At 43.4% G+C, this 27,596-nt stretch overlaps 1 protein-coding gene across 3 annotated transcripts in view; it reads left to right on the forward strand.

Moving 5' to 3' along the window:
• nlgn3a (neuroligin 3a) overlaps nucleotides 1-26,292 on the forward strand; it is a 137,704-nt gene extending 111,412 nt beyond the window's left edge. For all 3 annotated transcript variants that reach the window (XM_082506825.1, XM_082506826.1, XM_082506827.1), the window contains 2 exons: nucleotides 8,336-9,125; nucleotides 18,879-26,292. In XM_082506825.1, the coding sequence (XP_082362951.1) occupies nucleotides 8,336-9,125; nucleotides 18,879-19,734 (1,646 nt within the window). In that variant the 3' untranslated portion in view covers nucleotides 19,735-26,292. The remainder of the gene's footprint in view (nucleotides 1-8,335; nucleotides 9,126-18,878) is intronic.
• Nucleotides 26,293-27,596: the final 1,304 nt, after the last annotated feature.

Raw genomic sequence — 27,596 nt, forward strand, 5'->3', positions numbered from 1 at the left:
ATCTATTTGTGGAAGCAGTAAGAGAGAAGAGAGAGGAAATCAGAAAACATCTTTAACAACTTGTCTCATCTAATGAGATTAGCAGAGCCGCTTACACAGTCATGACATGGAGATACACACAGATAACCCTGTAATAACTCATTATTCTTCACATTTCCACATCGACGCCTTGTCAAGGCTCGCTGACAGTGCACGTTGTTGTGTGTACACAGCTATCAGGCCAATCTTAGCACTGCAGCAGTGAGGAGTGAGCGTGGCGAAAAATCGCCTAAAAAAAGCAACTGCACAAAGCGAGCTAGCATTAGAAGGACAGAGAGATAGCTTTCTCTGCTTTTCAGAGGCTGCAGCATTAGTGACACATGCATGAGTGCAAATGGAGAAAAAAAATCACAGCGCCGGCTCTCTGTCTCTCTTGGTGTAGCAGAGTGTCTGAGAGGGGAAAGAAGTAATGAAATCAGTTCGATGTGTGTGCATGCATACTGTAGGTGAGCAGTGCTGGGAATGCACTGGTAGCATCCAAACAGGAAGCAGCTGAACGAGCAAGTGCATGAAAAGGGCAGATTGTTTAAGTATGCATAAAGTCAATAATAAAAACTGTGGAATGATTGCCTCCTTTCTAAACTGAAACTCTCTGTGTCGCATAGAAAGATCTCCATTCATGTTTTATACATATTCTATTTCTTGCATAGTGAATCCCAAAACGAAAAAAAAACAAGCCTGCATGCACCCTTTGATTTTTTTTTTTCATCCATCAAACACGTTTCCACGTGCTTTTCTGGCTTCTAGCCACCACGGTAGAGAGCTTTAAAGCTCTTCTAACCTTCGTTTAAGTGTTACAAATGCTATTATCATCCAGTAGTAAGTGTAGTAAGTGTAGTAAGTGTTGCGGGTACCTTTATATTTGTATTTCTCTCTCTGTGAGTGGACGTCATAACTGGATCACGTATGATGCTCGAATAAATGGCAGCGTCATCCTGCTGAAAATGTCAGATCCAATTTGTCACATCGGGCAGTGCAGCGCAGAAGCAACAAAAAGTTCAGACAATCACAAAGATGTATGCAGAGTAATCTGCTTTATTCTGAATGACAACGCACACTAATCTGGAATGTCCTGGTGTAGTAAACTCCGCCCACACCGATCCTCGGCTAAATTAAATTCTGAGAATTAGTCCACAAATACTGTTTGACTCAGGTGTGGCGTGCACGCCATGTGATTAGCAGCCAGATTGATGAGTTCAAGGAGGAGTCGTGGCCCTGTTGTGCTGTCCGTGCAGACAGGGGGGAGGTCAGCGTGTGTGATGATGAGGCCTGGAGTGTGAGGTATTGACCAGTGGATGTCGTGTCGTGATTAGTAGGAGATATCACACTCACTGGGCTCAGATACACATCGATCCTTAAACCTAGGTACAGCCTGTCAGCGGGGTCATTTTTACCCTCCTTTCCTCTCCTCCTTTCGCCTCCTCCCCCTTTGCCTCACGCTGTTTCACATTTTCTCGCCTCTCCTTCACTAATACCTTCATCTTTGCCCAGCCTTCCTCTTCTCTCTGCCCCCCCCTCCCCCTCCTCTGTTCTGCTTCCCCATTCCCTCCCTCTTCCATCCATCCACCCTCATGGATCAAACTCTTTATCTGGCCTAAGCCACAGCCTGCAGGCAAGCAGGCAGTCTCTACAGAGGCTGGAGGAGAAGACCAACAGCTTCAAACAACATTATATAGGGCTGGCATGAAGCATGTCTCACACTGATAGATGAAAACGCTGGCCCCTCAGCCACTGTCTCTTTATGGGCATGATGAAACATGGACATAGGGCAGTCCTCCTGTGTTAAAGCCTGCTCTTCACTTAAGTGTTGCTACAAGGCCACCTGGGATTTAAGCCAGGCTAAAGTTTGCTACAAATTAGGAAACAGTGTACGTCTGTATTATGATCGGTAACAAAAAAGAAAAAAACTGTCAGTTTCTGGGAGGACGATACATTTTCTTTGGCAGCTATCCTGTTAGATCATCTGTTATGAAACAGGTCCAGAGTAAATCTAGTTTAGAGGGAAAAAGAATTGAAGCTACTGTAGGTACTAGTAACAGTTGTAGCTCTGACGCTAAATAAATTGTGCATGCAATCAATCATAAGTGGGCTATTTTATGTCTTTTTTCATTTTTAATGTTTAAGCAAGCAGGTACTACAAATAACAAATCACCTAGATAAAAAATAATAATAATAATAATAAAAAAATGCATGTTTCTTTCTGATCTGTAATAGTATTTACATATCTAGATTGTCTTTGGTGTTAGTTGCCCAGTTTTGGGTCTATAGATTTCTCTTAAAAATAAAGTAGCTAGATAGAACTTGCCTTGTTGTCCATCCATTCTCTTCTGCTTACCCTTACCCAGGTCACAAGGGGGCTGTAGCCAGCTACCATAGTGTGAGAGGTGGAGTACTCCCTAAACAGATCTCCAGTCTGTCGCAGGGCTAACACAGAGAGACAGAAAACCATTCGCTCTCACATCCACACCTATAAGCAAATTAGAATCACCAATTCACCTAACGCTACTAACTGCATGTCTTTGGATTGTGGGAGGAAGCCAGAATACACGGAGAGGACCCACGCAAACACCGGGAGAGCATGCAAACTCCTTATCGCCTTATTATGTTAGTGGAAAAACACAGCACCAAACACATGGTTTTTGAAGATTCCTTTACATAAATGATGACACAATTATTTGTTTTAAATTCCAAAAATCTTGGTGCATTTTTTGTTTATGCAAGAGGTATGTTCTTTACACCGGTCTCCATCCAAGAGTCAAAGGATGTGTGCACCTACTGCAGCTCAGCCTGGAGGTGAAGCCATTAACGTTTACATCATGTCTCACTGTCATGAGCACAAGTCTCTCATTGATGGTAGTTCCTTGCCTCCCTTTCCACAGTAAATGGGTGAGGAGCTGTGTCTTGGTAGGAAATAGGAAAGGAATGATTCATGGATACATGCTCACATAAGGCTTGTGGAATTTTTTGACTGACCTCATCATGACATCTGGAAAGAGAAGCTTTCAAATGAATTTGTTGGTGGTCTAAGACTAAGGCCACCTCACCCCAAACAATCTAGATGGATAAATCCACCTTGTCCGTAACAGCTTTTAAAGTCATGTAAATGTTTCGTATATGCCACTTTTCTACTCTAGCACTCAACGTGCCTCATTCACAAACACGTTTTTCCAAGTCTGAGTGCTTTAAATTCACTCCTGTTGCACTTAGAGCAACAGTTCAATATCTTCAGAGATACTTTGGCATGCAGACTGGAGCAGCTAGGGATTGAACCACCAACCTCCCAAAGCCCTACCGTACCTCCTGAGACTCAGCCACCCAAAGTAGAGCACTGGAAGAAAAAATGAATCACTGACCTATACTGTAAAATGCAAGTTAGCCAGTCCAAACTTTCAAAGTTGTTCCCTGCTTTTTTTGTCACGCCAAACAATCTAAAGCAGCACTACATGCCAGAGAAAAAATATGGACATTCAGTTTGGGCTGAACTGTCCCTTTAAAAAATGTCCTTGCAGCCTAAGGGAATGCAGAAAGTATTTTCAAAGACGCTGCTGTCCTAAAAGTCATTTTGCTCGGATGTTGATTCTGTCAGTGTCATTTTGAAGTTGACAAGTTTAGTGTTGGGTGGAAATTTTAATGGAACAGAAAAAACAATGTAGGTGTTGTTTCGGGGCTGCCATACCGATGTGAAATTACCCATGGACTAATGCATGATCAGACCAGAGGCACTTGTGTTTAAGTGGATGCTGCCTGTAAGCTGTAGCCATGGAGACAACAGCTTTAACTGCAACCGGCCAAGGATAGATAATTTGACAGATTTTATGGTCTCCCACCTGGCTTTAAATATTTCACATGCGATTATTTGCATTAAGTTCACTTCATTTATTCCCGTAGTTAATTAAAAAAAAAAAAACGGAAAAAAAGACACTAACACTGTGGATTCCTGGAAGAAGATAACAACACTACCGACTGAGTGAAATGCAGCAAGAGAGGCAGAACAACACTTACTGTGTCCAACTACTGTGCTAGCCTAGTTTGGCTGTAGACGGAGAGAAATGCTTTCAACAGAGGGGGGGCTCTGCAAAGTCCACAGGTCTGTGGAGATTTGCTTACAGTGATGAGATGGTGGAGGTAAGATGGCTCAGAGGATTCAAGCTCCGCTGAACGCAAGCTTATGTCTAATAATCAGCAGGGAAGGACTCAGCGTGGTCCCTCAGAAAAGGAGACTGCGTGAATGCAACAGAGAGGGAGGAAAACCAGAGCAGGGGATGGATTGAAGCAAGCAAAAAAAAACAAGTTGTTAGCGAGGAGAAAAAGGAGCGAGAAATACATGTCCCCATGGCTACGTTATTTCTCCCCTGCGATGGCTTTTATGTGTTGGAGAAGAGTTTTGATAACATTTTGCTGCCTTGCATATTTTTGTCCATAATAGCTTTGAAAGTCGTGTAGGAATATTGGAAGGAAAAATGAATCGCTGACCTATGAAATGAGACCTAGCCGGTCCAAACTTACGAAGGTGTTCTTTGTTTTTTTCTTTTCCTTGTTGTTTGTGCGGATGGCATTTGGAGCGGTTCTGTGGGATGGATTTTGCCGTTAAAAACATCACGGCACCGCAGACTGATGAAACTCACCACTGACGCTTGAGTGCATTTTGCCAGCTGTTCCAGATTACAGAGTACAGTCATTTATCGCACTAACTGGCACCAGCATAGCATCCTTGTCCATTAACACAGACTGAACTCTCACACATGCCCGTAGCTGCCGCATAATACATCACAGTGATCCAAAGTACAACCACGTCATGCTACTCTCTCCACTGATGCAGGATTTGCTCATTAGTATCAGCACGTTATCCATATTGTTATTGTCAAAACAATGTTTAAACTTGTCTGAGCCTGTGGGTGTGTTTTAGTGTGTGTGGCTCTCCAACCGATGCGATGGTCATCATTGGCCCCAAGGTCAAGCTCTTTCTTTCTTATCATCAGTGAATTATCTCCACAAGGCACTCCACCAATACGGGGCCTGAACTACACGCCTGTTTAACGGGAGTCTAGCGAGGATGAAGTGTAGGGGGGGGGGGGCAACGCGGTCGAGGTCAGAAAACCACAGCACAGAGGCGGCTGCGGGGCGACACAACAGCATTTTAGCAGGGGCCCAATGAGTGATTACCTTGCAGCTCCAGTCATAATTCAGCGTGACCTCAATCTGCCAGCAATGCTATAGTTTGATGGATCTGCTCACAGTTTGGGTGTCGGGTCCTCGCATGTCAAACACAGGCAGATAATAATCAGGCTATCTGTTGCTTTTACAAAATAAAACTTGGTGGATATTAATGCTGCGCGTGCGTTCGTGCACTTTCTGTTTAATTCACCCGGATGGCGCGTAAGGAATCACTGCCTCCGCAGGTGTCAGAGTAGATACTAGAGACAAAACGGTGTCACAAATGGTTAATTCCCATCATGATGATGCCTGTCAACGGTTGCTCTATCCATCGACAGGCCCATCTCTTTGCTTTATCAATCAAAGTCAGCAAAAACATGCGTGGATGCACGTACACACACATGCAAACGCACAAGTGTGCTCTCACATATGCAGACATCCTCGTCCCAGTGTGGATAATTAGTGGATTCCCTCAGTGGGTGATAAAGCCTGTGCACTTCTCTCCTCTCTCTTTGACCTTCCCCAGTGAGCTTCCGACCACAGTGGGGCTCATCACACACAGCTCTAATACATATTTATCGGCCCAGTGACAGCTCTTGAGTGCTGGATTTATATGTTTCCTGACAAAACAATAGTAAAACCTTATTCATTCGTCCTTCTTTTCATCAACCAAAGCAGGAGATAAATCCAGGAGTGTCAACCTGGCTGTAGCTTCCTCAGCAGCTGGCCATCTGTTGGTTGGTTGGGGTGTATCTGGACATGGGACCCAGCCAAGGTACACTCAAGCAGCTCTCTCCAATTACTGCAAACGGATTTGATATACGTATGTCTGTCAAATCGCCTTGGCAATCACAGGAACCTGTGCACTGGCAAACGTTTTCCTACAGCAACTTCTGATCAAAGACATTCAAAAAGTGGCTGTGGTATGGCTGGCGGCATTGGGATTCAGGACAGACTTCCTGCACCATGACTGGCTCTATTTGAACAGCGCAATCAGAGTTGAGATGTGAAGAGAGGCAATACCACTAAAGAGTGAGGGGAGGGGAAGGCGAGTGGAGAGGAGAGGAGGAGGAAGAAGAGGAGGGAGGGATGGCAGGATTAAGCCCCAGCCCACCCCCTACCCTCTCTCAGCCTCCAAGCGGCCATCTTTCATCTTGCGACTGCCCCTCTAATGCTTTCAAGTGGGCGAAGCCCTCGACATCTGCTTCCGCTCCGTGGGACACAGCACAGGCCACCGTCCTGCGGAGATGCACAACCACAGCTCAGTTCAAGGGGCACTGTGAGGCCAGCGCCACTGAAGGCGGAAGGTCTTATCCACGTAGACAGAAAAACAAAGACATCAAAAATGACAGTGTGGCACGGGGGATTAAGTCAAAAACTTATATTCAGACAAGTAGAAAAATAGAATAGATCAGCTCTTGAAATAAACATTAAAATGCATCATATACTAGTGAACAGACTCACAACAGAAACGCTTTACAGTTCACTCACCCAGACACATTAATTCTACTTACTACTTGAGAACAAATAAATGTAAATAGCTCTGTAAATAAACACTCCGTCTTCGCCAAGAAGAAATAAACCCCCTGCCGCCTCTGATTAAGACTACCAAAGTGATATATCTGGCACTTAAGTCTGCTGTTTACCTCATAAACACAAAGATTTCAGCACAGCCACCCACACTGATGCTGAAAAATCACAAACTGAGTCTGCGTGCCTGTATGTTTCTCTGCTAGTCTTTTTGGCTTCAGTGTGGGATGTCTAATGACATTTTTTTTAATGCATGCCATTTCAGGAGTATTTCTTCCGCTGTGGCTTTCAATATCATGAGTTCACTGGAATTCCTTGACTCCGGCAATGATAGCGCCGTGAGCAATAAAGCGGCATGGTCAAGTGGTAGGAGCTTTGCCTCTGATTTTCTCTGAGATCAGTAAAATAGCACTTGTGATTTTCGAAAACCATATCTGGAGTGCAGATGAGTGGTGCTGTCGAGGACAGGGCGCTGCCGGTGATATGAGGGAGGCCTAACTGACACTAGGTGTGTGGAGGGGGGTGCATGTCGTTTTACCTTCACTCTTCTCAAATTTTCCAATTATTTCTAAGGAAATTATGTTTGTTGTTTTGGATTTGTTCCTTGATGAACAGTCATTTCAGATTTCCTTCATACATCAGTGCAGCTAAAATGTAATTTAATTTGCAAGAGCTCCCCGTGAGACTGTAAATGCGTTCGCCTTGATTTCTGAACCACCTCCACCCCCTTTTCAAAACCCACACACAAGAAACAAACTTCCATGTAGATTCGTATAATGCGTGATCTGTTGACTCTTGTTTCAACATGTGTCTATTTCTGCAGCGCACAAGCAGGTGAGACCTTTTCTGTGCAGTCTGGTCTTCTTTCATTGCTTGCCACCGCAGTGTGTTCTAGTGCCAGTTTAAAAATTTGCAGCTACTTCTGCAAATGCAGTGAGCGGGAGTCAGGGGTTTTTTTTATTATTATTATTTATAGAAATCCACCCACCCACTATGTTGAATTTAGTGGTCTTCCACATGGAAAAAATGTGAAAGACTTCAATTTTGCTATGTGAAAAAAACTGACATATAACTGATGCAGGGGTGCTATGCATATATAATGAGCGCAAAAAGTCTGTGTGTAATTGCTTCACCCAGTTTAAGCTACCTTGAAAAGAACGTTATCACCAGGAGGGGATGGGAAACAGGGTTCATATATTCTTAAATCAAACTGTGGTGCATGTGCATGAGGGAATTCGGCGTTAATATATTTTACGGTATAGACTTGTTTGGCAGCTTTGATTCATTTTCCGAGAGGGCACGTAGAGATGGATAGGGGAAGAGAGGATGACAGACAGAGCGCTGATTCTTTCCCATGTCTGCGAGCTGTCGGCGAGACCAGGCCATCTGCACATTCATTATCACGGCAGTGATTCCATTATTGTTCTGCATGGCAACAAGGACTTTTTCTGTCTGGCCTTTGTTATTCTTATCAACTGTGTAGCAGACAGCCCCCTTTTGATCATGGCAGCAACGAAATTAACTGCTATCATGTAGTATAGTGCATAACTGAATTATCCTTCAGAATAACAACAGTAAACATCATCTTGTCTCTTCTTGTGTCCTTGTGCAGGTCTGTTCCACAGAGCCATCATTCAGAGCGGCTCAGCCCTCTCCAGCTGGGCAGTGAACTATCAGCCGGTCAAGTATACGCGTCTCCTGGCAGAGAAGGTGGGCTGTAATGTGCTGGACACATCAGACATGGTGGACTGTCTGAGGAAGAAGAGCTCCAGGGAGCTGGTGGAGCAGGACATACAGCCTGCAAGGTACCACGTGGCCTTTGGACCTGTAATTGATGGTGATGTTATTCCCGACGACCCTGAGATCCTAATGGAGCAAGGAGAGTTTCTCAACTATGATATTATGCTGGGGGTCAACCAGGGTGAAGGGCTCCGGTTTGTGGAGAACGTGGTGGATTCAGAGGACGGCGTATCTGGAAATGACTTTGATTTTTCTGTGTCCGATTTTGTGGACAGTCTTTACGGGTACCCGGAAGGCAAGGACACACTTAGGGAAACCATTAAGTTCATGTATACAGACTGGGCAGACAGGGACAATCCTGAGACCAGACGAAAAACGCTGGTGGCTTTATTTACTGACCACCAGTGGGTCGAGCCGTCGGTGGTTACGGCTGATCTCCACGCTCGCTATGGCTCGCCCACCTACTTCTACGCCTTTTACCATCACTGCCAGAGCTTGATGAAGCCCGCCTGGTCTGATGCCGCCCATGGCGATGAGGTGCCCTATGTTTTTGGAATTCCTATGATTGGTCCCACTGACCTTTTTCCCTGCAACTTCTCCAAGAACGATGTCATGCTGAGTGCTGTGGTCATGACCTACTGGACCAACTTTGCCAAGACTGGGTGAGCACTTTTTAGTTTTCCATCAGAGGGAAGCTACCATTGCCATTTAAATTACAAACGTATTCATAATGGTAGCAGCTTGATATTGATGTATGCCTATGTGCTCAAGTAGTCAATTTCCTGTTTGCTCATTTTCTACTCAGCAAAAGCACACTGTAAAGATAAAAGGATCAGTCATTTAATCAATTAGCTGTTATTTAAGTTATTTTCCGTTATTTTAATTGTTAAGCCTTTTTTTGTAAGAAAACAATGCAAAACACTTGTTGGATCAAGACGTGAATATGTTTTCTTTTGTATTGCTGTGACTGTTTGCTGGATAAAGCAGGACATTTAAATCGTACAAATATATTAGTAATTGATCAAAAATATGTTGCAGTCCTAGTATACAGTAACTTACATTTTTACCTGAAGCTTTACTCTCTAAAATTGATGACTGAGGTTTTACCCCGAGGGTTACAGAGTGTTATCTTAACTTAAGGCCAGCTCAGTAAGATGTTCTGGGCGAACCGATGGAGCGATGGATGCATGTTGATAGTTTATGTGTGGGTTTTCTTGTGCTCGCTCTTCCTCCGGTAGCTTATTTCTACCACTCCATAGACCGTCTTAAGAGCATAAACTCACCAGCACAATCTGTAGTAGTTGTGCAGTGGTAAGAAACCATAAGGAACATGAACAGATAGCTACAAATGCAGAAGCTCATTTAACAGTGGGTAGACTGGATATATTAATCTCTGATCTCAGATCAGGCAGGTGTTTGTGTTGTGTTTCCTCCTGCAGAAACACAGTGCTTCTCCACATTCCCCCTGGTTTGTGTTTTCTAACAACTGTACTTTTACATTTGTTAAACTAGTGCGCATGCAATTATGAACTTGCTAAGTTATTAATAGAAGGTTACAGATTTTTAAAAAAAAATCCTATTTCAGTTCTATTAATAGCACTTCTGTGCCGCAAAAAATGAGCTGCAGGAGAAAGGAAGCTCTACAATAGATTGTATAGGGCAGAAAAGGCATTTTTCAAGAGAGACATTTTTTCTGAGGTATTTTTTGCCCCGACTTCCTGGGTCTCAGTCTGAAAACCTGAGACATATTGAATGTGAGGAAGATTAAATGTTCCTGCAGAATGTGTGCTGTGCTATTCGTGCTTGGCTGCCTGTTTGGGTGCATGGCTGCCTGCCCTTCTGTATACTTGCGTCCATATGTGTGTGTACTATGGCTGCGTGTGTGCGTGTTTGGCTGGAAATACTATCTATGCTCTATTATACCGGGGACCAAAAGACACAAAGACTTATCAGGGAGGCATATCAAACTCTTGCCCTCAGCGGTATTGATTCCCTAAGCCTGGGCCCAGTCAATCACTCGTGCCCTGGGTGTCTCTTGCTCCCCACTATGCTCAATTTCCCCACCACCCATCACAAAACCGGACCATTTTGTATGACTACTAGTAATCATTTCTAACAACTTAAATTTAATTTGACAATCCCTGTTCCTAGAGGGGTATTGATCCCATCCTGAATGGGATGCCATCAGAAATCTTGTTCTGTTTTTTTATCTGTCTCTACATCATCTGCCGTCCAATCAGGTGGCATTTACATCCAATCGTCTGGCTGATAGGACCTTGAGCTGCTAATGGCTGACTAGTGCAGATGGACTGATGTCGGAAAGCACTGAAGTCCATCAGTGATGCCCGGACAGCTGTCTCCTCTGCCTGGCAGCCATTTTGTGTCAACACACACAAAGCTGCATTTGTAGATGCGCACAGATTGATTTTCGTTTTTCTTTTTCTTTTTTTTTTTAACTTGTCATTTCAAGAAAGTGATCTGGTCTCATGAGAGGAGACAATGTGTTTAATCTAAATGACAAACAGAAGTTTGAGGTCTCGAGTTAACAATGCATGGTGCTTATGTCTCTGATCTTGGATCTTGTGATGTCACCAAAATTAATTCTGATGAAGGATGACAGCATGTCTGCCATGCCTATATCCAGTCAGACTCAACACAGCGCCGTGGGCAGTGAGCCTGCTGTAACCCTAACCTAGCCTTCACCCTGGCATGCGCCAAGAGTAGAAAAAGCAAACTGCACTTTACAACTGACCCCATGTCAGTTTTGTAGATTTCCATGTCACTGATTGATTGAGATTAGGGGCAGAGCAGCGAGAGGATAAACCGGTTCTAGATCTGTGTTCACCATGTTATGGGTATCTGTCCTGTGGTGTGTCGCCTTGGCCTGTCTCCAGATAGAAAGATTACAGGCAAACCACAATTAGGCACTCAGATGGTAAAGAGCCCAGGATTAGATGCCAGCAGAATAAAAACTCACCGTGCTGCTTTAAAGGGTAATTTTACCCAGGCCTATGTAAAGGAATCTACCATAAACTCTTAAAGGAGGGGGGGAATTGAGGATTTAAGATATTTCCCACAGACTCTGAAGTTCGTGCCTCTCATTTAGACCACGTGAGGGGATATCACTCTCTTCTAACACCACCCAACGCAATCTGGCTCAGGAGGACGTATTTTTAATTAAGACCCAACTGAATTGGCTTCGCCTTCATGGCTCGTCCAACAGCCATCTCGCCTGTATCTGCAGAGTAGCTCTCGCTCCCCTTCCAGATGTTCATAATGAACTGACCCAGATTGCACTTCCTGCCCCTGTCTCTAAATCGGCTGTAAGAACATGTGTGACACGATGTCGAAACACTTGGGCTGCATGTCAACAGTGGGTATCATAGCAGCATTCCCCCCAAAGCTCTTCCTGTCCCTGGCTCTCTTGTGTCATCTTTACAGGGCAAATCCCTTCCCATGCCCTTTTTTTTTTCCTCCATCAGCATCAGTGAAGCATAAAAGCATACAGAGTGCACACTGTCAAATCTTCTTAGTGTGTGTGCGCACATGTGTGCGGGTGTGATTGTGAGAGCGAGAGTGTGCGTTTACACTATGGGGCCGTTCTTTCCCAAGAGTCAGAGATGTTTCCGAAGCGCAGGGATTTGCTCAGCTCTGAGGTTTTTTTTCTGGCTGCAACATTTGTTTTACTATTGACTAGCAAAAATTGGCCTGGGCTTGCCACAACAACTTCATCTGAACTGTATTGTCAAAACTTTGGTTTTCTTTTTTTTTCGCGCACAAGTCTACTGCGACTGATGCGAGCACAGCAGCGACACAACTTTACACAAAAAAGAAAGAAAGAAAGAAAGAAAGAAAGAAAGAAAGAAAGAAAGAAAGAAAGAAAGAAAGAAAAAAAGAAAGAAACTTTGGCAGAAGTCTTCAGAAAAAGACAGGATGATGAAAGGCCTGGAAAAGATCAATCATTATATATCATTAGTGCTAGAAATTTGTTGGTCCATCTTTATACTTGTTTTTATCCTGCTGGCTTGTGCTCATTTCCCCAGTTCTGTGTCTGAGCTCTGCCACATGCAGTGCTGGGTATAGCTAGGTAGTTAGAGAGCAGAGCGCTGTCACGTGTTGTTGGGTTTTTTTTTAATTCTCCTCCACAGATCCCCCATTCCTCTCTCACTCTCTCTCTCATTATTCTATACAGTCATGTATTACGATCACAGTGTGAGCTAAAATATGCACCATTGATTGGTTTGGTGACAAAGGCTGCCAACTAAACAAATGTAGACAGAAGTAACTACACTGTGTGTCTGTGGTACAGTGTTACAGCCAGCACTCTGATTTACAACACTGCTGGTTGATTTTTCTTTTGTTTTCCTCCTACTTGTCAATCGAACACTCCTCTTCTGTAGGATTAACAACACACATACATCAGCTGTTTCTCCTGTCTGACCTCATTCACGCAAAGCTTCAGCCTTTTTTTCCTTTTTTTACCCCAGCTGTCTAGTAGTTACATCATTCAACTCTGATCTCCCTCTTTGTCCTTCGTCTGGATTATCCCTGGTTCTCTTCAGTTTCCTTCGTTAGGCCCAACCGACTAAACCTGCACCGGGAGTACTGAATGCTTGGCATTGTCGAAAAGCTCAGCCCCCAACAGCAACCTACCTACTCCATTAAATAGGCACTCACTTGATAGGAGATTTGTAGCCAATATCCTGATTTGCATTAGAGAAGGTAAGGAAGTGGTGTGGCTTGTTAAGGGGCCGGGATGCCATTGATCGGTGTCTATGCTGTGCAGTGAATGTAATGAGAGGAGGGCCGCAGGGGAGGAGAAGAGGAAGTAGATCTGCATGTATGCGTCTGCGAATAAGTGGTTGTCAGGTTAAAACATGAATAATATTCTTAAACGTATTCATGTAAAATGATCTTCAGACGTAGCTTAAAGCTCCCGATTGTTCAAAAAAAAAAAAGGACAAAGTGAAAGTAGGGAAAGTTTCGTGAGAGCCAGGAGAAGCGTTTTTTTTTTTCTTCGCTGCCACTCATCTAATCAAACAAATCAATGGCATCTATAACAGGGAGCGGCCCCAGAGCTGTGTCCTCCAACACTTCTGCACACCCCAAAGTCACAGCGCCTCGCCCCGCATCACTTAGCCTGCTGAACCGAAGGCTGCCATTAAATATGAACCTCGCATCACTCAGCCCCATGTCCCACCGTGCAACCACATGAAGGGCAAAAGAGCACAGGCTGATAATTTGCCTGTTCAGCGCTGAGGATGCCCCCCTCCAGCCCATCCCATACACTGAACCAAGACGAAGTCTACAAACAGAATGAGACTGAGTGTATTTCTTCAAAATTTCAAGCACAGTGTCGGGGGAAAAGATCTGGTAACCTTCTCATGGAGTGAAAATTACAATTAGTTCCTTACTTTGCGTCACCTGGTAAGGAGATAAACAACTGCAGGGGATGAATTTGTTACGCAACAATGACAACAATACCAAAGAAAGCTTTTTTTTCTGCAGCCTAGCAAAATGAGCATCAGTGCCGTTAAATTAATGCATGCTTCTTGGTATATATATATATATATATATATATATATATATATATATATATATATATATATATATATATATATATATATAAATTGAGAAGCTATACTCAGCTCAGGATTCAGAGACCTTGAGTGCAGTGAAAATAGATTCTTGTCTTCCGCCTTAGGGCACGTAAACGTGTCTTTTCAGATTTGGTGATGGCTAGGTCTATGATCATTCAAGCGCTTCAAATTACATCAGGATGAAAAGGGGAAGGAGGTACACCGGGAATGAAAAAAGAAAGAAAATGATATTCATTCTCCCCCCTTATCTACCTTTTACATCAGCGCTTGCAGATAGAGCTCGGAATAAGTAATGAGCTCCGGTCCCATTCTGCCACATGTGTAGGCAGAGCCGAGAGTCGTGTCTGTCATCCAGGTGGCACGGCTTCTTATAGCAGAACTGCTTAACACTTTTTATATCAGCCGGGAGAGGCCCATTGTCCTCACCACAGAGCGTGAACAGCTTTGTGAAATGTGACATGTCTTGTGTTTAAGTGCTTCACTTGTTCAGTCCAAGAGGTTATTGTACCATAATGTGGCCCAAATCCAGTACAATCACACACACACAGATGTGCACATGCAGGCACGCAGGCTGACAGTCGCGAGATGAAATCCAAATTCTCCATCAATCATAAATAAGAGCACATGGGAACACTTAAATACGCTTGACAGGCCAAGGTTAGCAGGGGTCAGCAGGTCACTGAGATTGGTGGTGGCGGGAGGTTGTGACGAGGAGATGAAGGCGATAGTTTATACTACCACGGCCATATGAACACATCAGAGGAAATCTGAAAGGCCATTAAAACGCCTGCTTTTATGGGTGTAATAATCCCTCTCCTCTGCCTGGGAGTCCAGCCACAGCTTCAGTGGCCATCCCCAGATTAGGTGGGAGGTTTGACAGGAAGCAGGCTATCAGCTAATGCAGGGGAGCTCTGACAGCACCAACAGGACCACAAACATCACATTATGCCAGGGCTCTTCATGCAAGTCACACTAGGCATTCGCCACAGAGCTGAACGCATGCGGTGAGACGGGACAACAGTGCACTTTGCAGAGTTTTGTACCCAGACTGATGTTATGTTTAAAAGTGAAAAGAGCTGGTGATCACAAGATTTGGCTTTAATCTGAGTTTATCCAGACACTTCAAATGAATAGCTACACACCCTCCCATTTAATATCAGCTTGCCAGAAGTGTTTGAACAGGTTAAAATTGTTTTTTAATATATGTTTTAATTTTTTTAACGACAGTGAAAATTCACTGGCGTAACTTCTAATTAGCATCCGAATTAGACACTGGAACTCCTTTAAAGTGTCTTTTTTATTTATTTTTATTAATTGGCCTCTGGGCCTGAGGCCCGGTCCTCTCTGGCACAGCTGGCTGCCGGCAGAACCCGTTGGCACGTTACTGCAACCCCCTCTGGCCTCTGCTCCATGGCTGCTGGGTGACCTCTTGTTTGGGGCTCTCCTCAGCTCTTCCCAGGAGGGTTGCACGGTTGCCCCCCTGGTGGTCCTCCTTGGGTCCTCGTATTCTGGGGCCTCTGGATGTCTGGGGCCTGGATCTCCTCCATACCTGCTTCATGCCCTGGGGGATGGGGCTATGGCTCCCCACACTCCCTAGCAGATTGTTACATGGAGAAACCTTTTGAATACAAGCATGCTGATCCACACAGGTGTACACACGGGTGTTCACAGACACAAACTACACCTTTCTTGGCTGCTACCTCAAAGCACATTGTGCGCTGTTGATCTTGCGTACTGCTCAATAACATGTAATATTTAGTATCTACTGTTATCTACTGTTAGCTAGTTTATTGTGATGGTGTTGTATTTATTATGTTGCTCTTTTTTGTTTGTTTTCTCTTCTGTTTTTTCTTATCTCCATACGTGATCAAGGTGTTTTGTTTTTTTTCTTTTTTTTTCTCCCCCCCTTTCTTACCATCTCTTCTCCCCTCTATTTTTCTTTCTCTCCCTCTTTCTTTCATTCTTTCTCCCTGTCCTATCCCCCAATCATGTCTGTCCCATCTGTAACAACCGAAATAAAATAAAATAAATACATAATTATAATAAAGGTCAATCAAATGGACCAATATGGCAAGGCCATGATGATCCAATTGGTAAAGTAAATCCGCTTGGCATCTTTCTTGGCCTTGAGACAACAATTCTGATGGCTAAAGATCCAAACAGGACAGGCAAAAAAAAAACCCAAAGTGTCTTTATTATCTTTACATGTTAAGCACAGTATCTGCTGAAGCATCATACTATTTTTTCCATGCATACATGCTAAACAAAGATTAAAAAAACACTTCCCAACAAAACCTGGCACCTTCATTCTTGCTGAATATATTAAAGCCTATTGTGTTGGATTTTACAGTAGACCTGTTATAAGATGAGCATGCAGTTCAGACAGGTTGGCACCTGTAGAGACTTTAACAAATGATTACAGCACTATTTTACCACAGATGGAGAGCACAGCAGCACAGCACTCAAGAAACAGTCAATCTGACAACGGCGCACAGCAGCACCCACTGATACAAATCGAACAGGGTAACCTAGTTGCCCTCGCTACACTGACTAGTAAAGCTTGAGTTCAGATCACTCCCTGTGACTCTGCAGCTCAGGGCAGCACTTCAAAGCCACACAGGAGCCCAAAGTTGAGCAGCAGTGGTAGAAATTGTTCAAAGGAATGTAGCCTGTTTACTATTGACTTTGCAACAATTACCCAAGCATATGTGTGTGTAATTAGATAAGGCAGCCAGTTGTTCTCTAATGCGGCAAATCAAATTAACTAAAGATGCCACATTGATTTCTTTGTGTTCCCTAAATTATTCATCTACACTTGCACTGAACCAGCCAGCCAGCCACCAAAGAGCTTTTCTAACTCCTCTGCACCACCACTCCCTTGCACTCCCCACATGCACATGCTGATTGTTTTGTGAGATCTGTCAGAGGACAGTTGCAATATTTGTGCCATCACCATTCAGCAAATTGACCTTCCAGAAAAGAGAGTATTTATGGTGTTATGGAAATAAAGAATTCCCATTAAATGCAGCAGTGTCGATATCCATCGTTCTTGTCGATGCGCATGCACGTGTGTAAGATAGAGGGCGAGAGCCTGTGCTTGCATGGGTGTGTGCACACTGGTGCACTCTTGCAAGAATTCATGCAGCACGCAGGCTGCAGACAGCTACGTCTGAGGCGGCTCCATTGACATCCTGTTCTCTGGCATGTTGCGCACGGGGAGATCAATATGACCTTACCTCCACCACCTACTCCTTTGAAACTTAATTACTGATATTCAGCTACAAAGTCATCATAGTCTGCCTGTCAATATTCATCGGGGATCATTACGGGCCTAATAAAAGAGGTTATTTACGGGCCGCTCTGCTGACACCAGCCATGGTCGAAGGAATTCAGCTCCAGCCGTCTCAATTTGCTCTACCTCTCTCAGTCTTTTTTTCTCGTTCTCCTTCTCTATCTCTCTCTCTCACTTCTCCCAGAAGCACTGACCTGAAAAAGAAAAATTGACAGCAGAAAAACGAACAGGAGAGAGAATGGAGGTTGAATTCTTCTGGCATGGCTGTTAATTCTCTTAGCCATGTTTGGTGGTTTTTCAGCCAGTGCCAAAAAAAAAAAGAAAGAACAGGAAAAAAACACAACACTGTAGCCACTATATCCCTAAATCCCCGGCTAAATTTTAACTTTGCTTGCCACTGACATTGCAGTCAGATCCACAAAGGGATATTTCATGATATTTAGAGAAATGTCACACTGCTCCTTGCCTCCTTGCAACAGCGCAAGTTTTAACATCACCGCTCCAACATCAATTATTGGGTTTTCGTGGCTACAGGACAATTCTTTCATCACTACCAGAAGCAATATTCTGGGTCGCAGAACTCCCACTTCTGACATTGTACGGCAACAAAGAGTTGTGTGATTGTCGGAGATTGCTATATGTTAATTTGTTCAATAAATCAATAGCTTCACTGTAATTGAAATGGCTGGTCATTTGAGGCAGCATGTTGAAAACCGAAAAGTGGAACAGTGAACTCTGTAGATCACAGGAGGTACTGCATCCAGAAGAAGCTCTTTCCTTTTTGTCTGTCATGCTCAGTCTCATAAACATCCATTCGCTCTCATGCATGCAAACATCCTGATATCCATGCATGCACACATATATATGGACACACAGGGCTAAGCAGTTCCTTTAGTATCTTGATTAATATGGTCCACTTTACATCAGCACATTGGATGCCAATGCACACTGTGCCGCCTTCCCTAAGCAATTAGCGAAACGGCTCCACCAGCGTTGGATTATCAACAACAAGATGCCTCCTGACGCGAGCCCTAAAGCCTGCTGACTTATTCATATGTGTTTACTTTAAAAGGCTTTGCCCTGTTTTTTGTAGGTGGGCTGCCTTAGAAATGAAATAAGAACAACATCTGGAGAGAGAAGAGAAGGGGAGGGGGGTTATGCTCAAAGAGGTGTCCAAAAGCAGAAAGACATTTGGGAAAATATAATATGAAATCGTTCTCAACTCATTCATTAAGAAGAAAGCATATATATATACACAACAGCATGCACACGCAAATCCTATATAACCAGGAGGATTTGGCTGGTCGATGCGAGTTTGTGCTTTTGCTGTTGTGGATTTCACTGAGCAAAATCAATGAATTCTCCACTAGCTGAACCCCTTTCACGCCAAAATATGAGCTGTGAATCACATGCTTGTATTTTTAGTTTTTTTGGACGTTTCCTATCCCACATGAATGTCAGAGCTTGAATAATTTAATGTACTCTTAGAATCACATTTAACAGTCTCTCTTTCTTGTCTCCAGGGATCCCAACAAACCAGTTCCCCAAGATACCAAGTTCATCCACACCAAGGCCAATCGCTTCGAAGAGGTGGCCTGGTCCAAATACAACCCCCAGGATCAGCTTTACCTGCATATTGGCCTGAAGCCACGTGTGCGCGATCACTACCGTGCCACCAAAGTGGCCTTCTGGAAACACCTAGTGCCCCATTTGTACAACCTCCACGATATGTTCCACTACACCTCCACCACCACCAAAGTGCCGCCCCCAGAGACCACGCAGAACACACTGTCCACCAAAAAGCCCAATGGGAAAAACTGGCCATTCAACACCAAGAGGCCACCTATGTCCCCGGCCTACAACAGTGAGGACAAAGACTCCTGGGGCGATGATGAGGAGACAGGGCCGCTGGTTGTAGAGAACCCTCGGGATTATTCTACAGAGCTCAGCGTCACTATCGCTGTTGGGGCCTCGCTGCTGTTCCTCAACGTCCTGGCCTTCGCAGCCCTCTACTACCGCAAGGACAAGCGGCGGCAGGACTCCGGCCACGGGCAGCCCAGCCCGCAGCGGCAGACCACATCCAACGACATTGGCCACCACGCGCCGGAGGAGGAGATCATGTCATTGCAGATGAACCAGACGCACCATGAGTGTGAGGCTGGGAACAGCAATGAGGGGGCACTGCGCCTGGCCTCGCTGCCCGACTACACGCTCACACTCCGGCGCTCTCCGGACGACATCCCCCTGATGACCCCCAACACCATCACCATGATCCCCAATTCCTTGGTAGGCATGCCCAACCTGCACCCCTACAACACCTTCACAACTGGCTTCAACTCCACCGGCCTGCCTCACTCTCACTCAACCACCCGCGTATAGCTTTAAGGAGGCATGGGGCAGCCGGCGAAAAACGGGGAGGGGAGGAAGAGGCGGCGGTGCAGGGGTGGAAGAGGAGGAGCAGTCCGGATGAACGAATGGAGGAGAGGATTGTGTTTTATAAATATCACAGGGAGGGGGAGGGCCATGGGGGGGGGTGGGAGAGGAGGGGAAGGGCATCAGTCAGATTAAAACGTGAGGAGATTTAACACGACTTTTACTACGAGGAGAGTTGCTGAGAGCTCTCCGTGGATGTCAAGTTGTGCAGAGCTGCCAAAATCAAACTGCTTCCCTTCTCCCGACCAGGAGAGAAGGGGGGTTGCGGGGTCTTTCTGCAGTGTTTTTTTCTAAAATAATCATTTTAAAAGCCTTTTTAAGCAGACTGAGGAGATATCAACAGTTTTTTTTTCTTGAATTCATAACAAAAAAAAACAAAAAACAAAGAGTAGTGCTTTTTATTTCCCATCCCTTTTCCTCCTGCGGGAGACACGTCTAGAACAATGGCCTCTACGTCGATATTCACGAAATGTTTTTAATTGCTTCTTTGTTTTGTTTTACGTTTCAATGCCTTACAAAAAGCTTGTTGTTGTTGGGTTTTTTTGTCATTATTTCTATTCCCCGAGACTATTCCATGTGGGGTGTGTTGCAAACAGTTGAGACTCAAAGATGAGAGACTGAATCCAGGATGGGAATCTAGAGGATATGCAGATGTAGAGATTTTTAAAATCCATTTTGGGCAACTCATTCTTTTTTTTTTTTCTGTTGCGTATCAACACAACAGCCACCCAAATGGTGTTTTTTCCTTTTCTTTTTTTTTCAAGCTCATATAGAAATGATTTGTCTGGGACAGCTCTTGCCGAGAGATGAGAAGGCAGAGATAAACACTATGTTACTGTGATTGTTTCGTTAAGAGAAAAGTGCATCTTTTACAGCCAATTTATCTGTTCAAGCTATCCGATATTATCTCCACGAGGTGTGCACGTGCACATGCTGCTTAGAGCACCTGTGTGTTTGTGTGCATGTGAACATGATTTCTCATTCCTTTGCGTGCAAGCGCGGTCAGGAGCGTGAGATAAAGGAAGAGACACATTGTCGGAACTTGCAAGCTCAAGAGTTGCGAGAGAGCGAGAACGGGTGTGTGCGCGTGTGAGAACGAAAGTGTGCGAGCGAGTGAGTGTGTGTGTGTGTGGGTCCGTGCACCTTTTTTTTTTTTTTGTAGGTTATATTGTGTGGTTATGGGTGGGGGGACGGGGTGTTGGGGGCTGAGTACCTTCCCATGTTGTTGATTTCGGTTCATCCACCAGTAGTGTTTCTGCTGCGTCTCTGGGTGTCTGTCTTTGCAAAATAGCACTTTTGTTATTTTTAAAGTTATATATGTCTAATTTTTTGCTTAAAGATTACAAAATAAATCTATTATTTTATGTGTAAGAGAAAAAAAATAGCTAAAGATTCAACTGAACTAACTGACATGATTCCATTGACTTTGTAAGAGTTCCTCTTCGAAAGCAGACAGTGGCCTGTTTGCACTGAATAAACCTACATCAGTGCACACTTGTATTTCTTTGAATATATATATATAAATATGGGCATACATACATGTATGTATAGGGCTTCTATGAAGATATATTTCCCACTTAAAAAAAACAACAACAAATATTTAAAACTCTCTTTAGACTGAAAAGCACCAACGCAATTAGTTTCTTTGTACTGTTGTGATTTGAAACATACCAAGCCAAGACCTCTCCAGGTGTCTTTGTAGGAGCTCTATATGTATATTTATGTATAAAATATTTAATATTTATTTATGTATTCCAGATGCATACATGCTGATTGTGCCATGTGCCAAATTAAAACTTTAAAAAATGAACAATATAAAGTTTCACTAAACTTTTTTTCCCTCTCTTGATCAAAGTTCTTTTCCTTCCTATTATGACTTTTTATTATTTCCATTTTGAATGAGTTAAAAAAGAAATAGTCTTGCAGCAAGTGCAAGGCTCCCCCCCCCCAGGACTTCCTCTCTACCTCCCCTCTTCCTCTTTCCCCTCCTCCCCCTCCTCCTGCCTCTCTCCTTTTCTCTCACTGAAACCTTTGAGAAAAACAGGCTAACAGCTTGGGGCCTATCTGCGTGCATAACCCCAGATTTTACTGTAATTCATGCAAAGTAGTGCTGCAGCAATGGGAGATTGTGAAAAGATTGCCTTGATGTACTCACAGTGCATCCTATTATGTGTTATTCTCGGGGTGAAAACTGGAGTTATTGATTCTGTGAGTAAAACTGACAATTTTCATTAAGTAGCTTGGCGTCACACAGATTGTCTCCCGAGTTACAGTGAAATGCAGTAATGCGACCCAACTAGTGATCCAAGATCAGCGCTGCAATTTTCAGAGACTTCATGCACACAGGCTTCACCATTTTTATGAAGTATTCCATTACAGCTTCCTCTGGTATTTAATGATTGGAGGTGTAGCAGAGCGAGAAGCACAGTCTGGTCAGCTTATCACCGATCCTGCCAGTAGCAGAAAGAGAGAAATGGGTTATTTGAGGGAAATTGCTCTGAGACTGATCTATACGAGTCATCTTGTTTTTTGCTCATCTTGCTTTATTTGGGAATCACCTACTAATCAGCCGCTCGCTTCAACTGAACCACATCTTCTAAGAAAGGAACAAGCAGCTGGTTTCTACCTGGAGCGCTCTTGTGCACACAGAAAACACTTTATAAGGCGTCCATAACTATAAACTGGACAATGCAGTCACCAAACATTGTGGCATTGATTTATAGGCTGCATATCAAAAGATGGAAGTGGCTTCCAGACCTAAAAAGTAACAATAATGCAGATCTATCTTAAACCTGTATTCTTTCTACTGACCAGGATTAGGGGGCGATTCCTCTGCTGGCAAAAAAGAAGTGAAATTATAGAAATAGAAATATATAAGAAAAATGACTCTTCTGCTTACTTGAACTTTGACCTAATTAAACAGTCCCTAGGTTCAAGTAATGCTGAATATTAGATGAGGTTGATCTTGTAACTGCCATTATTTAAGAATCAATTAGAAAGCAAGGCACGGTTTAGGTTTTGCCTACTTTGAGATTTCCATGGTGCTACATTATGAGCATGCTGCATTTCTCAATAATATTCGTCAATCCTTTGGAGCACCCAGTTTCAAGAAACTGCCAAAGTCCTCCTCTTAATATAACTTTACTAACAAACTGGTGTGTCCTTTTCAATATACAGTCTTTGCATTGATTACACTTTGTTGAGCGAAGCTGTTTTTCAAATATTTCTGATTGTGAAATATGTGCACTCCTTTATTACTGAAGTCCATAAAGGGTTGATTCATTCAGTCATTTAAAAACATCTTCAAACTTTTATGAAAACTTATATTTCTGCTGCGCACTCAATATAATATATAGTATACTTCAATATAATAAAAGTAAGTTAAATTTTGTTTGTGGGGCTCTAGGCAGGAAAATAAGTGTGTTTTGAATATAATAAAAACAAAAATGTGAGATCTAGTTACTGAAACACTGCTTACGAAATCCACAAAAGACACTCTTTGGACTGGAATTTTTAGGGAGCATTTCTTTGACAGAATGTTCACAGTGAGCTCTGTTGAGTATTCCAGCATCACATTTTGTCAGTTTTCCATTGCTGTAGTCATTATCTTTAGATTGCATCAGCTCATGTGTGACCCACACTTACAACTTGGCTAACTATATCACTATATTGGTTATAAATACTATAGATTCTTAGAGGGCAGTAGCTGAACCACTGATTGGGCATAACAATATGAGCATAACAATATATCACTGACACTGAATAACAGTGATTTTCTCTTCATCACAGAACCTGTTTATTTGTGGGACATACTAGGGAGAAAGTGAACATTGCGTCCTCAAAGTTGATGTGTTAGAAGCAGGAAAAATGGGACAAATTATGAAGGCTAGGCAACTGGGTCAGAGCATCTCTAAAACTGCAGTTCTTGTTAGGTGTTCCCAGACTTCAGTGGACAGTGTCGGTCAAAAGTGGTCCAAGAAAGGAACAGTGGCGAACCAGCGACTGGGTCATGATTGGCCAAGGCTCACTGATTACTGCACTTATCTGGGGAACACCTGGCACAAGGACTTATTATGGGAAAAAGGCAACCCAGTAGAGGCGGTGTGATGCCCTGGACAATGTTCTGCTGGGAAACCTTGGGTCCTGCCATTCATCCAGGTGGTATGTTGACACGTACCACCTGCCTGAGCATTGTTGCAGACCATGTACACCCTTTCATGGAAATAGTATTCCCTGATGCCTGTGGCAGGATAATACTCCCTGCCACAAAGCAAAAATGGTGTAGAAATTGTTTTAGTAAAGCAATGTGTTTGAGGTGTTGACTTGGCTTCCAAATTCTCCAATCAAGTATCTGTGGGATGTGCTGCACAAACAAATCTGATCCATATGGAGGCCCCACCTCACTGCTTGCAGGACTTAAGGATCTGTTGCTAACATGTTGGTGCCAGATACCCCAGCACACCTTTAGGCGTCTAGTGGAGTCCATGCCTTGATGGCTCACGGCATTTTGGGAATCAAAAAGGGGGACCAACACAATATTAGGCAGATGGTCATAATCCTATTTCTGATCAGTGTATTTTTTTCTGTTGTATCACATCAATTTTGTCCTGGTTAAACATTCAAAGAGTCTGTGAGCACACAGTGGGGAATAAAAAATCATACAAATAAAAACAAAGGAAACAAAAAAGCCTAATTGTTATGCTAAACATCGGCATCTATTGGAAGATCGTCCCCAGTCATCACATAACTGTGCAGCTCTCCTCCGTGTTTCAGCATATTTCAAGTTTCACAATAATAAGCTATTTTGGATCACTTCCGCTGCACTGATCGCTAAATTTGAAAAGAGGATAACTACTGGACAGGTGGCCAGAAATATCCCTGTAAAGCTCTGCCTCTGCTGAATGCATGAATAAGCAGCTGTTTGCTAACAAGTTTACAACAAGCTCATGAAAATTTTACAGGAAACGTACTTTGAGCCTGGAAGTTATTTTGCCATTTGGGTGAACAGCACTGTTATGAATCAAAGCGGATTCTTCTCTTCTCTGATTCATGTGCAGTGGTGTGAGGTCGGTGTCCACTGGCCCCAACACACACACACACACACACACACACACACACACACACACACATAGAGTGACACAGAATTAAAATTGAGTGGTGGAGCTGAGAGTGAACTATCAAAGGGAAGAAATGTCATGGGAGGGCAACTTGTTTTTTGCCATGTAATTTTCCCATATGCTGTTAAAGCAGAGCAGATGTCACTGAGTATTGGCAGGGGCAGACCTAGTGGCCTCAGGGACACAGTTTGGGATACATGGCCCTGTGAAGAGCCACATAATTAAGTCACGGACCAAAGGGGGAAGACCATGGAAACTGCGGCAGGAGGAAAAACGGGGTCAAACTTCCTCTGCACTCAGTAACCTGAAGGCTTGATGAAATTAGTCCAAACTTCCTATGACACGAATCGCACGAGGGGGAAAAAGGGAATGGATGGCTCAGTGGGGGGGGCGGTTATGAGTGAGACGCGTTTCCACGACCGAGATTTGTTTGCAGTTCAGCGAGTGTGCTTCGAAAGTGACATCATTCAAGGAATGGCTAGAATACCCCGATGGGGGTTGTGACTGCCTCGACAGCAGCGAAGACAAACCCAGCCTAGGAAATGGATGTGCCAAATTACACAGTCCCACCCGCTGGGAGAGAGCTGCAGGTGTGTGCAGTTGTGGGTGTCTTTGTGTTTGCGTGAAGATATTGAGAATTTTATTTCTACCACAGAGAGTACGTTGTTACCTATATTTCCTCTCACCTTCTTCCTCACCTTCATCTCTCTGCTCTCAAGCCTCGTTCATCTTTTTCCCCATCTCTCTTTTTCTTTTGTGCTCAAATGTTGTTGGGGTTTTTTCTGCTCCCCTCATGTAAAATATATCTGGGCAGCTCTCCCTCTGTCTCGCACATATATGACGCGCCCATTTTCTCTTTCTCCAGCTTTGTAAGTGCCATAATCTGGGCTACTCATTTCCACTCATTTAGAATCTAATTTTCTTGAGTTACCGTGTTTCTCTGCTGACTACGAAGCTAATGAACATTACTTATTGAGAAGCAGACTCGAGTCAGTCAGTGAACCAAAACTCTTGCACTTTGAATTTAAATAGCCTGTTTTTCTCCAAAAGGGATATCATAATGTGTTTTGTCAAAACATCAATAATCTATTATTTCCATGTGAAAAATGCAATCTTGAAAAAAAAAATGTTTTGTACCCATACTGCATAGACAAATCTGTGGCATTTTTTTTTTCAGGTTCACCTAATGAGGAGTTTCATGCGAAGGCAGATATTATAACACAATGTATCACTGGAAACGAGGACTGTAATCAACAAAAGCGATGGGCTTTGAGCCCAGATACATCTCTGATAAATCTATGTTATCTCAGTGTTATTGTACAGATTACTAAAGATGCCCTGTTACTTCTATGTTTATGTCCATAGAATGTATTTATAATCATGGAAACTGGAGTAATCAAAAATAAAATATCTATTCTTTATGTATCTTATTGTGATTCTCGTGAATATAGAACATCACATTCATTTTCAGAAGACTTGAAGTCAAGAGGTTTGGGTGTTTTGTGTGTGTTTGTACATACCCGCCAGACACTTTGATTATGTACACTTTGCTAATACTAAATTGGACCCCCTTTTTTCTTCTTCAATATTTGTGGCACAGATTCAACAAGGTGCTGGAAACTTTCCTCAGAGATTTTGGTCCATATTGATGTGATAGAATCACAGAGTTGCTGCAGCTCTGTCATCTGCACAGCCGTGAAATGAGAATCTGACATTCCCCCACATCCCAAAGGTGCTCTATTGGATTGAGATCGGATGACCCTCGAGGCTATTTGAGTACAGATGATCTGAGCTTTGTGACACAGTGGGTTATCTTCCTGCAAGCAGGCATCAGAAGATGGGTACACTGTGGTCATAACCGAAACAGTACTCTGATCATCTCTGTAGGTGTTTAAATTACTAAGGGACCAAGAAAATATGCCCCACACCATTACACCACCAGCAGGGCCCTGAAATGTTAATAAAAGGCAGGATGGGCCCATGCTTTTCTGTGGTTTATACAGCAAATTCTGACTATTCCATCCCAAGTTGTAGCAGAAATCAAGATACATCAGACGACTGTTGCGCAATTGTTGTGAATTTACATGAATTGCAACCTCAGTTTTCTGGTCTTAATCAGAGTGGCACCCAGTGTGGTCTTCTGCTGGTTTAGTCCATCTGCTTCTAGGTCTGACATGTTGTGCATTTAGAGGTGATCCTCTACATGCCAAGTTTTGTGTCAGCTTGAAGCAGTCTGGCCATTCTCCCCTGATCTATGGCATCAGCAAGACATTTACATCCAGAGAAGAGTTGCTCACTGGATATTTTCTGCATTTCACACCATACTCTGTAAACCCTAAAGATGGTTGTGCGGAAAATCTCAGTAGATGAGCAGTTTCTGAATACTCAGACCACCCCATCTGGCACCAACAACCATGTAACTTCTATCCAAGTAATTTAAATCCCCTTTCTTTCCCATTCTTGACCATGCCTGCATGCCCAAACGCATCAATACTCGATTAGATACTTGTGTTCACGAGCAGTTGAACGGGTGTACCTAATATAGTGGCCACAAAGTATGAATCAAACAAAAATATTTATGGAGAAAGCACCACAGTCCTAGACAATATACCTGACTACTATGTTCCTTCAAAAATCACACACTTTTTGCATCCATTAACAAGGCTGGCATGTTTTATCTTTGGTATAATT

This window comes from Aulonocara stuartgranti (assembly GCF_965226115.1).
Source record: "Aulonocara stuartgranti genome assembly, chromosome: 2".
NCBI classification, from domain to species: Eukaryota; Metazoa; Chordata; class Actinopteri; order Cichliformes; family Cichlidae; genus Aulonocara; species Aulonocara stuartgranti.